Source organism: Garra rufa, chromosome 13 (genome assembly GCF_049309525.1).
Source record: "Garra rufa chromosome 13, GarRuf1.0, whole genome shotgun sequence".
In the NCBI taxonomy this organism is placed as follows: Eukaryota; Metazoa; Chordata; class Actinopteri; order Cypriniformes; family Cyprinidae; genus Garra; species Garra rufa.
In genome coordinates this window covers 12,238,508-12,255,798 of record NC_133373.1, presented here as the reverse complement: position 1 = coordinate 12,255,798, position 17,291 = coordinate 12,238,508, and the positions used below count along the sequence as shown (strand labels likewise).

At 36.3% G+C, this 17,291-nt stretch overlaps 1 protein-coding gene across 1 annotated transcript; it reads left to right on the top strand.

Annotated features, from left to right (window-relative positions):
- Positions 1-201: 201 nt before the first annotated feature.
- echdc2 (enoyl CoA hydratase domain containing 2) lies at positions 202-15,631 on the top strand. Its single transcript, XM_073816806.1, has 9 exons — positions 202-586; positions 1,892-1,959; positions 4,751-4,838; positions 5,651-5,737; positions 8,380-8,472; positions 8,700-8,756; positions 10,367-10,554; positions 14,878-14,976; positions 15,080-15,631. Exons 1-9 carry the CDS (start codon positions 376-378, stop codon positions 15,155-15,157), a joined length of 969 nt encoding a protein of 322 aa, XP_073672907.1. The 5' UTR covers positions 202-375; the 3' UTR covers positions 15,158-15,631.
- The last annotated feature ends 1,660 nt before the right edge of the window (positions 15,632-17,291 follow it).

Genomic DNA, 17,291 nt, shown 5'->3' with positions numbered 1-17,291 from the left:
TAGTCAAGCGGTTTTATTTGTACGAGTTGTCGAGTTCCTAGAAAACGTTGAGGTGTGTAATATGATACATACGCGAACGTTAAACATTAATGTAGCGTTACACATATAAAAAAACGGACTGTTTCTCTGTAAGCGAATGAAATGTGTAAGTTTGTTTGAGGAACTACTGAGGTAAAAAAAAAAAAGTTACAAGTGCAAACGTTTAACTGTGAGTGTGTATGGCGTTTCGTAAAACGTTAATCTCCCACAAGGCTTATTATTAACGGCAACAGCTCCGGTTTAATTCCGGGTTACACGGTTTCAGAGTTGGTCAAAAGCCAACAAGATCAGTCTTACAATACAACCTGCGAAAAGACCTTAACGGTTATATTTATCATGAGTGTGTTGCGCAGAGCTGTCTTGAGGACTGGGCGGATTCTCATTCAGTCCAGTGTGGAGGTGATGGCAGCGCGCAGTGTGTTTGCAGGGCCGATCAAGCGTCTTTTCCCCCGGGTTAGTTTTACCCAGACCCGCTCTTGGTGCTCTGATGGGCCAGTTTCTGATCGAGCTGAAGTACGGCTGAAAAGGCTTGATGGTGAAGACAAAGGTAAGTGCAGCAACTAAATCACATGATAGACTACTGTACCTGCCTGCAAACGCGTATAGAACACCTGACTACACCTTACAGGTATATTTGGGCAGTTAACGTAACTTCCCAAACCTTTGTAAATGGTTTTATTTTGGAGTTCAGGTTTTACATAGTGCAAGGTGCATGGATTATTCACACCGGAAATTGGAATGTTATGGAATTTAAATTATGGGAAAGTCTTGAAAAATTATTAGAGGGAATGTATACATACATACAGTCATATATTTATATTTGAAAAGTTAATTTATATATTTATAATTTATGCATTTATAAGTTAAATAATATGTATCACAATTATTACAAGAGGAAAGTATTTATGGTATGGTAGTTTTTTTTTTTTTAAATCTGCTTTTAATTTTGGAAAGTAAAGCATGTGTCAAACAATATTTAATGGAACAGTGGCCAAGGAGAGGTCATGTCTTTTTTTTTTTTTTATACTAGAGTGTATCATAAATCAGCATGTCAGTGTGATACACAATGCATTGACACTGGTGTGCTACTTAATCACCTTTCATCCATTATTTCTTACACTTGTGAACTATTTTATAAGGACCCATGAAAGGTAGTTTAGTTTACACAATAAAAGTTTGGTCTCAGATCAGATTAGAAACTTTATATTCAAGATTATATCATTCTGATAATGACAAAAAAAATAAAAAAAAATAAAAAAATCTGAATGTCATAAATTAGAACTGGTTTCATGATCCAGATTTTATATTGGACATTGAGTGGCGAACTAGCCTAGAGGCAGAATTGTTTATTGTGCCAAAGTAAACAAAATTGAACATAATATAAAACTGAAGTGTATAATAATATTTAAATGAGATTAAGAATAGGGTTTACATTGCAAAGCTTGGTCACAGTTAGTGCTTTTCTGAGAAACTTAATGGTCATAATTCAGTAGGAATCCACGTGATTCAAGAGGGAAATTTCAAAAGGATGGAATATTTCCTTTTTTGATTTTGCAACAAGTTCAAATTGTCAAATGTTGAGCAACAGAATGTCACGTAGTTGGAAAGTGACTTCGCTGTCACAGCATAAACATTATAACTACTTTTGAATGGCATGTAACATCCCAGACTTTAGCCAGAGTCATACCGAAAGTGCAATTGCTCATTATTTGAATGTGGCATCATTTTTTTCTGTGTTGTCTGTGACCACATCAAAACAGACCTGCCACCCATATTTGGGTCACAGGCTTCCAGTCGAGAACCGGAACTGTAGCCACAGCTTCAGTTTCTCTTTTTTCTCTTGTCTGTTTAGGTATAGTGGAAGTGCTGATGTGTCGTGAAAGGGCAAGGAACTCTCTGGGACGTGTATTTGTGGGTCAGGTGAGTGTGCAGAAAATCCCCTGTCCTACAGCATCAAACTCAAAATGCAGGAAGCAGAAGAACTAGTCCATGAACTTCCTATATACATATGGTATGTGTTAATATGCCTTTTTGTTTTAATAATATGCCCCTCAATTCTTAATAATCCTCCTGATGTTCTAAATTCCCACCAAACGTCAGAAGGAATCATTCATTTTGTGATCTTTAGAGATAACAGATTCATATAAATAAATAATAAATGTGTGTAATACTGTCAGGGTTGCGTGCTGGACTGACGAGATGGGACACGAGATAACAAACAAAAGTGATATTTAATATAAATCTTCAAGTGTGACAAGTAGAACAGGCAGGAACATCCACACACGTAAAACATCTAAACAATACAAAGACCGACAGAGTGCTATGGACAGAGACAGACTTATAAAGGGTGATAATAGATTAAACACAGGTGACAGAAATGACTAATAATTACACACAGGTGACGGGGATGAGGGCTGATGAGGGCAAAACCAACTAAGACAAAATGACAGGGGAAGACAAGATGAACAGACAGGACTGTGACAAATACATTCAGCCAACTGCTGGAATGGTTTTTAAATATTAAAGGAGACATATTATCCCCCTTTTTACAAGATGTAATATAAGTCTCAGGTGTCCCCAGAATGTGTCTGAAGTTTTAGCTCAAAATACTCCACAGATCATTTATTACAGTTGAGGTCAAAAGTTTACACCCCCCTTTCAGAATCTGCAAAATGTTAATTATTTTACTAAAACTAAAGAGGGATCATACAAAATGTGTGTTATTGTTTATTTAGTACTGACCTGAATAATATATTTTACATAAAAGATGTGTACATATAGTCCACAAGAGAAAATAATAGTTGAATTTACAAAAAAGACCACATTCGAAAGTTTCTTAATACTGTGTTGTTACCTGAATGATCAACAGCTGTGTTTTTTGTTTAGAGATAGTTGTTTATGAGTGGTTTATCCTGAACAGTTAAACTGTCTGCTGTTCTTCTGTAAAATCCTTCAGGTCCCACAATTTTTTCCAGCATTTGTTTGTATTTGAACCTTTTCCAACAATGACTGTATGATTTTGAGATCCAGCTTTTCACACTGAGGACAACTGAGGGACTCATATGCAACTATTACAGAAGGTTCAAATGCTCACTGATGCTTCAGAATGAAAAACGATAAATTAAGAGCCAGTGTGGGGGTCAAAACTTTTGAACAGAATGGAGATGTGTACAATTTTCTGCCTAAATATCACACTTTTACATTTAGTACTGCCCTTCAGAAGCTACATAAGATACATGAAGTAACATGTTTCCCAGAAGACAAAATAAATCAAATTTACCCTGATCTTCAAATTCAAAAAGTTTTAATGCATGGCTTGTCCTTCTGGAGCATCAGTGAGTGTTTGAATCATCTGTAATACATTTCATTTGAGTCCCTCAGTGTGAAAAGATGGATCTCAAAATCATGCAGTCATTGTTGGAAAGGGTTCAAACACACAATAATGCTGGAAAACCAAAGAATTTGTGGGACCTGAAGGATTTTTCTAAAGAACACCAGGCAGTTTATCTGTTCAGGACAAACAAGGGACTCATGAACAACTTTCACTAAACAAAACAGAAAAACACACACCTGTGGATTATTCAGGTAACAACACAGTATTAAGAATGAACTTTTGAACGGGGTCATTTTTTTATAAATTCACCTATTATTTTCTCTTGTGGACTATATGTAGACATATTCTATGTAAAAGATTTTATTCTGCTCAGTAATAAATTAACAATATGCATTTTGTACCTCAGATACTTTGCCAAAAAACATCTGTTTGCTTTAGATAATCATGTCTATCAAACTGAAACTATGCAAATTAGTTTAAACTTTTGATGTAAGGTTTTCTGAGCGCACGCATTCGAAGCACACGCACAGAAAGCGGCTGTCACACGGCATGTCAGTACCAAACTAAGTTTTTCTTTCAAGTCTTATTGCGCTTAAACTGTCAAATACACAAAAGTTTATTCTAAAAACATAAGTTACAAAAACAGCCAGTTATGTCTTTAGGTAAACAGCTGGGGAAAAAAGTGCATGTTTATATTAGTTCTGTTTGGCAGCAGTGTAATATACAGTAAATAAATCAATAAATCCACTGCTCTCTTGTCTCCTTAGAGTCTGGGACTGTAAATAGTGTTTTGTGCTCATCTGTGCAGCCAACGACAGAATAGTTAGCATGTTCTGCTCAAACGCTTGTCATGGCTTTAGAACTGGTACACCGTTGTCACTTGCGAAAACTAAATGGCGGTGCCGTGTTTGGAAATGTGCCGATATCTTTGCCACGGAGGGAGTGAAATCTCACACGCTAGTTTTTTCACATGCTTGCAGAAAAAGGCTTACTAAAACAAAGTAATCCTTTTTCACATTTTGTGTGTTGGTAAATGCACTGGGGACCTGTTTATAGCACTTAAACATGGGAAAAGTGAGATTTTTATGATATGTCAGCTTTAACTCAGCTTTAATTTCACCTGAGTAACAGATGCTCCATTTCTGTCCATTTTCTTCTTTCTGTTCCTATAAAGCAGAATAAGAACTATTTTTTTTTAACATTTGATCAGTTTATCAGAAGAAAGTCTTGCAAAAGTGTGTCAGGCCTTAAATAAATAACAGTGTACAAAGACAAAAATAAACCGGGTGCATCTCTCATAGAATTCTGCCTCAAATCAATATCTACTGTTTTTATCATTCTCCGTTTATGCATCAATATCTGTCTTCCTCTGTGTAGATGAGAGAGCTGGTGTCATCGTTGCATCATGACGCAGCGGTTCGTGTGGTGGTCTTCAGGAGTTTGATACCCGGAGTCTTTTGTGCAGGTTTGTACAGTCATCCATCACACAAAACCAATGACAACACTGACAGCCTTCTTTAAAGGTGACATATCATGAAAATCTGACTTTTTCCATGTTTGAGTGCTATAATCGGGTCTCCGGTGCATCTGCCAACCCAGAAAACATGACTGACTAAGACAGAACATTCTTTAGAGTCCCAGCCTCAGAGGAGACTAGAGTATTGCTGCCACACAGATCTAATGTAAACATGCGATTTCTTTTCCAGCTGTTTACCTTCACAGATATAACATACTGTTTTTTGTAACTCCTGTGTGTTTTTAACATAGTTTAAGTGCAATAAGACATGAAAGAGAACTTAGTTTACTAATCACATGCTGCATAACAGCTGCTTTCTGTGTGCACTCAGAAAACCCTATATCAGAAGTTTATACTAATATGGTGTAAAACGCATGATTTCAGTGTGATAGACATGATAATCAAAACCAAACAGATGGTTTTTATTTTTAGTATCTGAGCTGCGAGATGTAAAGGCACAGCCCTATTCTGGAAAAGGGGGCAGGGAGCAGCAGCTCTTTTACATTTAAAGAGCCAAGCACAAAAACCGTTGTTTTTCAGCTTCCACTCAAAGTGATATAATAAATGATCTGTGGGGTATTTTGAGCTGAAACTTCACAGACACATTCTGGGGACACACCTGAGACTTATATTACAAATTGTAAACAGGGCACAATAGGTCTACTTTAATGAAGATGTCATCTTATGTATATTAGTATAATAAAGAAGAGCCGAAGCAGATATTTTCATATGCTATAATTAGGCTTTTTGTGTGTTGTCAGGGGCAGATCTTAAGGAGAGGGCTCAGATGAGTAACCCTGAGGCAGAGCTGTTTGTTCATGGCCTACGATCACTAATGAATGACATCGGTGAGACACGAGGATGATGTTTCTCATGAATATTGCAAAATGGCTATAATCCTGCACAGAAAGTGATGATACAGAATTCTGATAGTGTTGCCCTGAAAAGGTAATTGTTTCCCAGCTGCATGATATGATTATGGCTGGAGGTGAGAATGATTGGATATGCATAATAATAAACTCACAGTAGGTACGTTTTCTCTGTGACCTCAATTGTTGAGTTTGGTAAATAGTTTGGTAAATAAAATTGAGAAAAATGCTACTGTTTTATAAGCAAGAAAAAGAAGAATAATATAAGAATAATCTCTATACAATTTTCTACTAACTATTTAAAATATAATTTTTCAGCATAACTGTTTCAATATAAATGTTGAACTTTAAATGATTAATTCTTAGTGTGTGGTATGTAAAGTATTTTATTCAGTTTCCTTTTAATAAAAACTAATTTTAAATACTAATTTAATAGCCAAAAACATATGTATCTGTGTGCCACAGTTGCATGCAATCTAGTTACTGCAAGATTTTCTCCCATTACAAAAAACATAACATTCCGTAATATAACTGAGGAAGTTACATCATTTGGACCCTTTCTACAACATGACAGGAAGACAAGTAAATTATTGCTCAATTTTTACACAGATTGTTTTGTTGGGAGCTATTTGACAAACTTCATCATCATTGATAATGATATAATTTCTGAAGGATCATGTGACACAGAAGACTAGAGTAATGATGCTGAAAATTCAGCTTTGCATCACAGGAGTAAATTACATTTTAAAATATATTAAGCAGAACACAGTTTTTTTTTTTTAAATTAATTAGTACAGAAAACAATTGCAATATACTTAAACTGAAATAAAATAAAAATACATATGGGTCATTCCGCGTCAACTCAACCTGAGTTCCCTGGCTCAAATTTCAGATTTTGCTTGATTTTGATTATTTTTTCTAAAGAAAGATAGACATGTATAGTGATGAAAGCCAAAATATTTAAATGTCATGGATGAATATTTATGAGTAATCAACTCTTTTGTAGAGGGGGGTCAAAATGGTCATTTTCACCTGAGATTCAGAGTCAAGAGATTGGTAGGTCTGTTAGTAAAATCTCTTGACTTTAGCAATCCTTGTTGCATTATGTGCCAGTGATGACCATTAAAAAATGGAGAAACAGCACTTTTTGATTTTTTTTTCTCCAAAGTTTGCATGCCTGTAACTCAAAGTATGAAAGATAACTTAAAGCCCTTTTAGATATTGGCCCTATGAGATTCAGTTCCAGAGATATTAAAATTTAAATATGGCTCCAAAAGTAAATTGTTCAAATGCACACATTTTCAGTGATCAAATGAGGGTCCGTTTCACTTCTCTTTTAAAGAGAAATGTCTGAAGAACAAATAATGTTGAAACTAGAGTTGTATCTTATTTCTATCTGTCAAGACAACTGCATTGAACATACCTGCAATAAATATTGTTTTTCAAAGGTTTGCATGCCTATAACTCAAGAAGATTTAAAGATATCGCAATATGATTTTTGATTCTAGTTGTTAATGATCTTTTCTTTTGGAATCTTAATTTTTAAGGCCCTACATCATTTAATCCCAGAGATCTAGGAATCTTAATGAGGCTCCATCTCCAGATTGTTGAATACTACCCATTTTCAGTGGTTGAAAACCAAATGTTGGTCACTTTGTATTCAGCTGATAAATATATTATATTTAAAGAACAATGTCTGAAGAATAAATATTGTTGAAATTAGAATGTTTCCCCTTAATCAACAAAATACAATTGTAATTTCAATGTTATTTCTTTTTCGGACATTGTTATTATAAAATAACTATACAAAGTGACCAAATTTGGTTTTCAACCACTGGAAATTAGTAATATTTAACAATCTGAACATGGAGCCTCATTGAGATCCCCAATACCTCTGAGATTAAACGATGTAAGGCCTTGAGAATTTAAGATTCAAAAGAAAAGTTTATTAACATCCAGGATCTAAAATCATATTGCGATATCTTTAATACTTCTTGAGTTATAGACACACAAACATTGGAAAAAGAATATTTATGGCACTCAAACAGGTTTGTTCATTGCAGTTGTCTTGACAGAAGACCCATTATATAAAAGGCATTATTACTTAAGGTACAGGCATGCAAACATTGGAGAAAACTTGAAAACTTTTTGAATAGTCATCACTGGCACATAATTCAGCAAAGATGGCTAAAGTCAACAGGTTTTTACTGACAGACCTACCTGTGTAAAAATAACATTATGATGTTGATGTTGTCTTTCTAAAGTCATTTTTAACCCCCTGTAATTTGACTCTGAATCTGAAAATGGCCATTTTGACCCCCCTCTACAAAATAGTTGATTACTCAGTAAATATTCAACCATGATGTTTAATATTTTGGCTTTCATCACTATACATGTCTATTTTTTTTTTTTTTTTTTACTTTCCAGTTAACTTTTCTATTTTTTTTCCAGGTTTCCAATTACCTTTTGAATCCCAGTTTTTCAACATGTCCTCACTTTATATAATGTGTCAGCACTGAACACATTCAGCAGAGTGTTGAGAGGTCCAGCTGTTTGAAGCCTTTTCCCATTAATGTGATCTATGACCTGTCTGATCTGTGTGTGTGTCCATTATGTGCCAGCTGCGCTGCCCATGCCAACTATCGCAGCAGTGGACGGCTTTGCTCTCGGGGGCGGTTTGGAATTGGCACTGGCGTGTGACCTTCGCACTGCAGGTGAGTGGCTGTTTTGACCTTCTGGGGCTAGATCGCGACAGGTATCGCAACTGCGGGTGTGGGTTTGCGTGATTTGTAGTCATTCTGTTTGGCACGTCATGGAGTGGGGAATCTCTGCGGTCACGGCATGCGGAGACTGGGTCCTTCAACTGACCTTTTTCTGTGATTGCGTGTGTGTGTGTGTGTGTGTGTGTGTGTGTGTGTGTGTGTGTGTGTGTGTTTTGCAGCACATTCAGCGCAGATGGGCCTGATTGAGACTACGCGAGGATTACTCCCAGGGGCTGGTGAGAAAAATAAATAAGTAGATAGAGCGACTGAAATAATAAGACAAACAGACAGCTAGATGGCAGTCCAATTACAAAAGAGAGACAGACTAACAGGAAGTTAGCAGACATAACAGGACAGACATACTTAGCTTATTTCAACAGGAAAATATATTTAAAGGGATAGTTCACCCAAAAATGAAAATTACCCAATGATTTACTCACCCTCAAACCATCCTAGGTGAATATGACTTTCTTCTTTCAGATGAATACACTCGGAGTGACATTAAAAAATGTCCTGGCTCTTCTAAGCTTTATAATGATAGTGAATAGCTGTTGATATTTTGAAGCCCAATAAAGTGCATCCATTCATCATAAAAAGTGCTCCACATGGAGGTTAATAAATGCCTTCTGAAGTGAATCGATGCATTTGTGTAAGAAAAATGTCCTTATTTAAAACTTTATAAACTGTATAGACTCTAGTTTCCGCTAACTGTCGTGCACGCATTCATGAGAGTGTTGCGTTCCAGCAGATGACGTAGGACATTGGCGAACGCGGAAGTAGAGGGAAAGCGCAGTAGAGAGAGCAAAACAACAGTTAGCGGAAACTAGAGATTACAGTTTATAAATTTTAAATAAGAATGTTTTTGTTACACAAATGCATCTGTTCACTTCAGAAGGCCTTTATTAATCCCCAGGAGCCATGTGGAGTACTTTTATGATGGATGGATGCAGTTTTTTGGGCTTCAAAATCTCAACAGCCATTCACTGCCATTATAAGGCTTGGAAGAGTCAGGACATTTTTTAATGTCACTCCGAGTGTATTCATCTGAAAGAAGAAAGTCATATAGATCTAGGGTGGCTTAAAGGAGTAGTTCACTTTCAGAACAAAAATTTACAAATAATGTACTCACCCCCTTGTCATCTAAGATGTTCATGTCTTTCTTTCTTTAGTCGTAAAGAAATTATGTTTTTTGGGGAAAATATTTCAGGATTTTTCTCCATATAATGGACTTCTATGGTGCCCCCGAGTTCGAACTTTCAAAATGCAGTTTAAATGCAGCTTCAAAGGGCTCTAAATGATCCCAGCCGAGGAAGAAGGGTCTTATCTAGCGAAAACGGTTATTAACGGTTATTTTCTAAAAACATTTACAATTTATATACTTTTTAATCTGTACACAGTACACACAGAGCTAGACAAGATGAGCATTTGAGGTTAAAAAGTATATAAACTGTAATTTTAGAAAAGAATCACTTGTTTTGCTAGATTCTTTCCTTGGCTGTGATCGTTTAGAGCCATTTGAAGCTGCATTTTGGAAGTTCAAACTTGGGGGCACCATAGAAGTCCATTATATGGAGAGAAATCCTGAAATGTTTTCCTTAAAAAAAATGTAATTTTCTTACGCCTGAAGAAAGAAAGACATGAACATCTTGGATGACAAGGGGGTGAGTACATTATCTGTAAATTTTTGTTCTGAAAGTGAACTACTCCTTTAACACAATAAAAAAAGCATATTAAATATTTTGTCCAAATATGTAATATGTGTAAAATGAAACAATTGATAAATCTGGATCTGAATACTTTTTACAGCCACCATAACTAAACCATAATTTCATTGTTTGTGTATCAGGAGGCAGTCAAAGATTGCCCCGAACGGTCGGCTTTGCCATCGCAAAGGAGCTGATTTTTACAGGCCGGCGTGTGGGGGGTGAACGGGCCTTAGAGTTGGGGCTGGTAAACTGCTCCGTGCCACAGAACCCGACGGGAGACGCGGCCCACAAAGAGGCTCTAAGTCTCGCAAGAGAGATTCTGCCTCAGGTGAGTCTGCAGGACATTTCCATCCACATTTACTTCTTCTCTCAGTCTTAGACACTTTTTCGCCTCTGCTACTGTCTCACTGAATTATACTCTCTTCTGTTGTGCGCACACTCCAAAATTATGGGTACAATTGTTGGAAGTTGCCGGTATTCTAAGAATACCTACTTCCCCCCAGTCCGTTTATCCGCCCTTTAAATAAAACAGTTCGAGTCCGCGTTAAAGTTTAAAGCCAATTTAATAGTAAAGTCAAAGAGTGCTGAGCTCAGGATTCCAGAACAGCCAATATCAAATCTGACATTCTGGGCAGTCCAGGAATGTCTCACAAAGCTAAAATATGCATTTATATTCTTGATTCTGCAGGCCCCTCCTTCTGACATCTTTCAGCTTCCTCCTCCAATCAGGACGTGTTCACCAACCGTTCCTGGACAGAAAAGAAAATACAGCCCCATCCCATTCTTCTTCTTAGAGTGACCAAAAGTCTAGTCTAAAGTGACCTTCAAATTGCTACTACTTTTGCAGGGCTTCTTTTCTCCTACGTGCCTGTAAACAAAGGTTTCTCAGAGAGAGTTCGCATATACACACACACATTTTACTAAACAGATTCTGTTACATAGTGTACACTTTGTCTTTTCATGAGCATAGAACATTTCGTCTTCTCATAAGCACAGAACATCCAAAACACAAATTTAAAAGCATTTAGAAAAAGTATTTTCCACAACTCTGATAGTGTCCTGTGAAGTGGGTTTCAAAGGCTACTCGGACATCTCAGATTGTCGAGAGCGTACAGTGCCTTGCGAAAGTATTCATACCCTTTTTTATTTATTTATTTACATTTTGTTATGTTGCTGCCTTATGTTAATGCTTTAAATTATGTTTTCCCACATCCATCTACACTTCATACACCATAATGGCAAAGCGAGTTTTTAATATCTTTGCAAATTTATTAAAAATAAAAAATGGAAATGATTGCATAAGTATTCATACCCTTATCTGGGACAGTTGAAATTTAGCTCAGGAGCATTCATATTGCTTGTAGATGTTACTAAACTTCAAGTGAAGTTAACCTGTGGCAAATTCATTTGAATGGTTATCATTTGGAAAGACGCATGTCTTAATAAAAGGTCTAACAGCTGAAAATTAATATTAGAGCAAAAACCAAGCCCTAAGGTAAAAAAAAACTGCTTGTAGAGCTTAAAAACAGGATTGCATCAAGCCACACGTCTAGAGAAGAGTTCAGAAAAAATTCTGCTGCATTGAAGGTTCACAGAAGCATGTAGTCTCTGTTACCCTTAATGGAAGAAGTTTGAAACAACCAGTACTCTACCTAGAGCTGGCCTCCTGACCAAACTGAGCAACTGATAGAGAAGGGCTTCGGTTAGAGTGCTAAACAAGAACCTGATGGTCACTCTAGTTGGGCGGTGTGGCAAGACTCAATCCTCTTCTCAGTGAAGACGCATAAAAACGCATGCTGAGTTTGTAAAAAAGCATCTAAAGGACCTTCATACTGTGAGAAACAAGATTCTGTGGTCTGTGGACCCCAATTCCAAGCATCATGTTTGAAGGAAACCGGGCACTTCTCATCACCTGTAGAGTACCGTCCCAAAAGTAAAGTGTGCTGGTAGCAGCCTCATGCTGTGGGCCTGTTTTTCCAGTGGCAGGAGCTAAGGGACTCGTTAGAGTAGAAGGAAAGCTCAACACAGCAAAAAACCCTGTATTGGTGTGTGAGGTAATTTTTGTAGGGATTTTAATTATTTAACAAGTGTAGCTCATAGATACGGTTTTTATTCATGTATGTTTACTTGTACATTCATGTTTATACGTTTCTGTGGTTATGAAATTGTTCGCATACTAGTTCAGCTGTAGCCACAGGCATTTCATTGTGTACTTGTGCCTTAATCTCATTTGCGTCATGTGACACTGTATTGTCACAGTGAGCGTCTCCCATCATGACTCGAGACGACAGGCTGGCCATGAATATGTACGGCCTCAAGACAGACCTGGCTCAAATGTGCTATTACAGTCTTCCCTCAGGCCCACTAGTGTCCACAGCACACAATTAACACCACAAACAACTTCGTAATGGTACAAGAGACACGTACATAATCGAGTGCGTGACCTTGTTATTCATTGCCTTTGGAGCTAACCTGAAAATGGGTCAAATCATCGTCATTATATGACTTGGCATGTGGATTTGTGGAACTGGAATCTTCTGTACTGAACTAAACTGTCTCGTGACAATGCCATAAACAATGTAATGGTACAAAAAAAGAGACATGCATGTAAGTGCATGACTTTGTTACAGTGCCTTGCGAAAGTATTCATACCCCTTCATTTTTTTTCACAATTTATGTTGCTGCCCTTACAATAAACTGCTTTAAATTACTTTTTTCCACATCTATCTACTTCATACACCACAATGTCAAAGCAAAAACAGATTGTCACAACTTCGTAAATGTATTAAAAATAAAAAACCTGAAATAAGTACATTGCATAAGTATTCATACCCATAATTCAGAACTTAGCTGAAGCACCTTTTACAGCCTCCAAGTCTTTTTCGGCCTTTTTTTTTTTTAGTCTTTTTTTCATTTGCTCAGTTTGGCCATCTCTAGGAAGAGTCCTGGTTGTTTCAAACTTCTTCCATTAAGGGTAACGGAGACTACATGCTTCTGTAAATATTCATTGCTGAACTCTTCTACAGATCTGTACCTTGCAAAAGTATGGTTTCTAAACTCTACAAGCAGTTCTTTTGACCTTAGGGCTTGGTTTTTGCTCTGATATGCATTTTTAGCTGTTAAACCTTTTATTGAGAGGTGTGTGCTATTCCAAATCATATTCATTCAGTGTTTGCTACAGGTTAACTTCACTCAAAGTGTAGTAGCATCTACAAGCAATATGAATGCTCCTGAGCTAAATTTCCCAACTGTCCCAATTAAGGGTATGAATACTTATGCAATTGAATCATTTCAGTTTTGCAAAGATGTTAAAAACATGTTTTTGCTTTGTCATGTGTGTATGAAGGGTAGATTGATGTGGAGAAAAAAGTAATTTAAAGCAGTTTTACATCAGGCAGCAAACAACAAAACGTAAACAAAAACAAAAAAAAGGGGGTATGAATACTTTCGCAAGGCACTGTATTTATTGCTTTTGAAGCGAACCTGAAAATATGTCAAATCATTGTCATTATATGACTTGGCGTGCGGATTTGTGGAACTGGAATCTTCTGTACTGAACTAAACTCTCTCGTGACAATGCCATAAACAATTTAATGGTACAAAAAAAGAGACATACATGTAAGTGCATGACTTTGTTACAGTGCTTGCGAAAGTATTCATACCCCTTAATTTTTCTTTCTTTCACAATTTATGTTGCTGCCCTCACATTAAACTGCTTTAAATTACTTTTTTTTTCAACATCTATCTACTTCACACACCACAATGTCAAAGCAAAAACAGAACTGTCATAACTCAAAGTGTTGTAAAATCTACAAGCAATTTGAATGCTCCTGAGCTAAATTTCCCAACTGTCCCAATTAAGGGTATGAATACTTATGCAATTGAATCATTTAAGTTTTGCGAAGATGTTAAAAACAACTTTCGCAAGGCACTGTATTTATTGCTTTTGAAGCGAACCAGAAAATATGTCAAATCAACGCCATTATATGACTTGGCATGTGGATTTGTGGAACTGGAATCTTTTGCATTGAACTAAGTGTCTCGTGGCAATGAGAACATCCTGCTTTTCTGGTTTCCCTGTGATTGACAAGTCATTCAATTAGATAAAAATGAAGTTAGCCTATTTAGGTCAGTGTGAGAGCGTCATTCAGACACGTCACGCCACAATAACTTTTGTCAGCACTTCTGTCTACCTGACTTAACTGTGTCATGATTATGTGAGTGTGTGCCTTAGATGGATTCAGTACAGTACAGATTTTACAGTTGTAGTGTAAGATAACAAGCCGAAGCCTGTTTTATAGGCAGAAAGTAATACTTTTATTCAGCAAGGACACATTACAGGGTTAGCTCACCTAAAAATTCTGTCATTAATTACTCACCGTTGTGTTGTTACAAACCTGCAAGACCTTAGTTCATCTTCTAAACGCAAATTAAGATATTTTCGATGAAATCCGAAAGCTTTCTGACCCTGCATAGACAGCAGCGTGACTACCACATTCAAGGCCCAGAAAGGTAGTAAGAACATCATTAAAGTAGTCCATTTGACATCAGTGGTTAAACCGTAACGCTATGAAGCTACAAAAAACTTTTTGTGCACAAAATAAAAAATGAAAATGTGTTTTACCAGATTTTTGTTTTCCTACCTTGTCAGGCTCCGATTGCCGTGCGAATGGCTAAAGTAGCCATGAATCGAGGCGTTGAGGTGGACATCTCTTCAGGAATGGCTATTGAGGGAATGTGTTACGCCAGGGTGAGTGTTATACATAAACCATGTGGTTTAAATCTGCACTGTTTTATTTTGTTGCAGTATTTTACGTGCTTGGTTTGACTGTTAAATGTTTGTGGTTTCTCAGCTTATTCCTACACGGGACAGACAAGAGGGCATGGCTGCGTTTATAGAGAAGAGGCCTCCAAGGTACATTGGAGAGTGAATGTCTGACGGTTTTAAACTTGCATAACATGTTTCAAAACCATGTGGTTTACTAGAGACTTACGTTACTACACCGTACCCAGTGTTGGGTTTGAAATCTGAGCTTTGTAAAGCCTAAAATTAACTAATGTTTTTCATTTTTTCATACATAGAATGCATGGTCAGAAACAAACTTTTCCATTAAAGGTCAATATTTCCTAACTAGAATGGATTTCTAGGGGCTTTTTTTACATTCATGAGGGCAATTTTTATAATCACCATATTATGTTGTCTTTGATGTCAAACTTAACTTAACTTGACTTAATTGAACCCAAATACTTCAATCAATATTTTGAAGTGTTGTTAATAATAATAGACTGTTTAAAATGGTTTCTAAATTATACATGTAAAAAAAACAGAAGCTCATAGGGCTGCAGTATTATCCAATTTCATTGTACTTGTACAATGACAATAAAAAGATTCAATTCAATTCAGTTGTAACAAAATTAAAATCAATATAAAAAACAATATAAAATGTTTTTGTTTCATTTTGGTCACTTTCTGGCTTCACAGACAAACTTGTCACAAGTTATGCAAAAACTCCTGTTATAATCACTCAAATGACTAATTATTTTACCAAAATAAGAGGGACCATACAAAATACATGTTATTGCTTATTTAGTACTGACCTGAATAAGATATTTCACATAAAAGACGTTTACATATAGTCTACAAGAGAAAATAATAGTTCAGTTTATAGAAATTACTCTGCTCAAAAGTTTACATCCCCTTGATTCTTAATACTGTGTTGTTACCTTTAATGATCCACAGCTGTGTTTTTGTTTTGTGATAGTTGTTCATGAATCCATTGTTTGTCCTGAACTGTCTGCTGTTCTTCAGAAAAATCCTTCAGGTCCCACAAATTATTTGATTTTCCAGCATTTTTGTGTATTTGAACCCTTTCCAACAATGACTGTATGATTTTGAGATCCATCTTTTCACACTGAGGACAACTGAGGGACTCCTATGCAACTTTTACATAAGGTTCAAACGCTCACTGATGCTCCAGAAGGAAAAACATGCATTAAGAGCCAGGGGACTGAAAACTTTTGAACAGAATAGAGATGTGTACATTTTTCTTATTTTGCCTAAATGTCATATTTTTTCATTTAGTACTGCCCTTCAGAGGCTACAGAGTTTTCACACCCCTGACTCTTAATGCATTGTTTTTCCTTCTGGAGCATCAGTGAGCATTTGAACCTTCTGCAATAGTTGCATATGAGTCCCTCAGTTGTCCTCAGTCTGAAAAGATGGATCTCAAAATTATAGTCATTGTTGGAAAGGGTTCAAATAGACAAAAATTCTGGAAAACCAATGAAATTGTGGGACCTGAAGTTTAACTGTTCAGGACAAACAAGGGACTCATGAACAACTATCACTTAACAAAAAAAAAAAAAAAACACGGCTGTGGATTATTATTCAGGTCAGTACTAAATAAACAATAACATGCATTTTGTATGATCCCTCTTATTTTGGTCAAATAATTAACATTTTGCAGATTCTGAAAGGGGGATGATAACTTATGACCTCAACTGTACATTGTATCTACACTGTGTTGTTTATAATGAAGGAATTTGTGAGCGCTGACTAATCAAAGTACCTCCGATTGGCCAGTGCATTACTAAGTTAAACAGAAACACGTTTGATTGGTTATAAAGCTCAACGCTGCACAAAAGCTGCAGTGTGAACGAAACCTAAATGTAAATCTGTGAATCGAGACTTTTCATTAATTTTTACATTTAATTTTAATCGTGACAGGCATAATACATTGTTTAATTGTGCAGGGGCATTTTTTGCCCCTTTGTCTTAAATTTGCGTGGCATTTTTGTTTGTATTCGTGGCATTTTTGCCAAAGACCCTCATTAATTTCCAACCCTGATAGAATGTTTCAGGATATTCTCTCAATTCTGAAAATACTTTAAAAAGTGATTCAAAATTAAATTAAAAGCATTCTAAGAAAAAAATACCCTGGACCACAAAACCAGGTATATTTGTAGCAATAGCCAAAAATACATTCTATGGGCCAAAATTATAGACTTTTCTTTTATGCCAAAGATCATTAGAATATTAAGTAAAGATCATGTTCCATGAAGATA

Coding starts and splice junctions, on each gene's coding strand:
- echdc2 (XM_073816806.1), top strand. CDS start 376: ATGAGTGTGTTGCGCAGAGCTGTCTTGAGGACTGGGCGGATTCTCATT. Junction 1,960..4,750: donor GACGTGTATTTGTGGGTCAG/GTGAGTGTGCAG, acceptor TCCTCTGTGTAG/ATGAGAGAGCTGGTGTCATC. Junction 8,757..10,366: donor AGGATTACTCCCAGGGGCTG/GTGAGAAAAATA, acceptor TTTGTGTATCAG/GAGGCAGTCAAAGATTGCCC.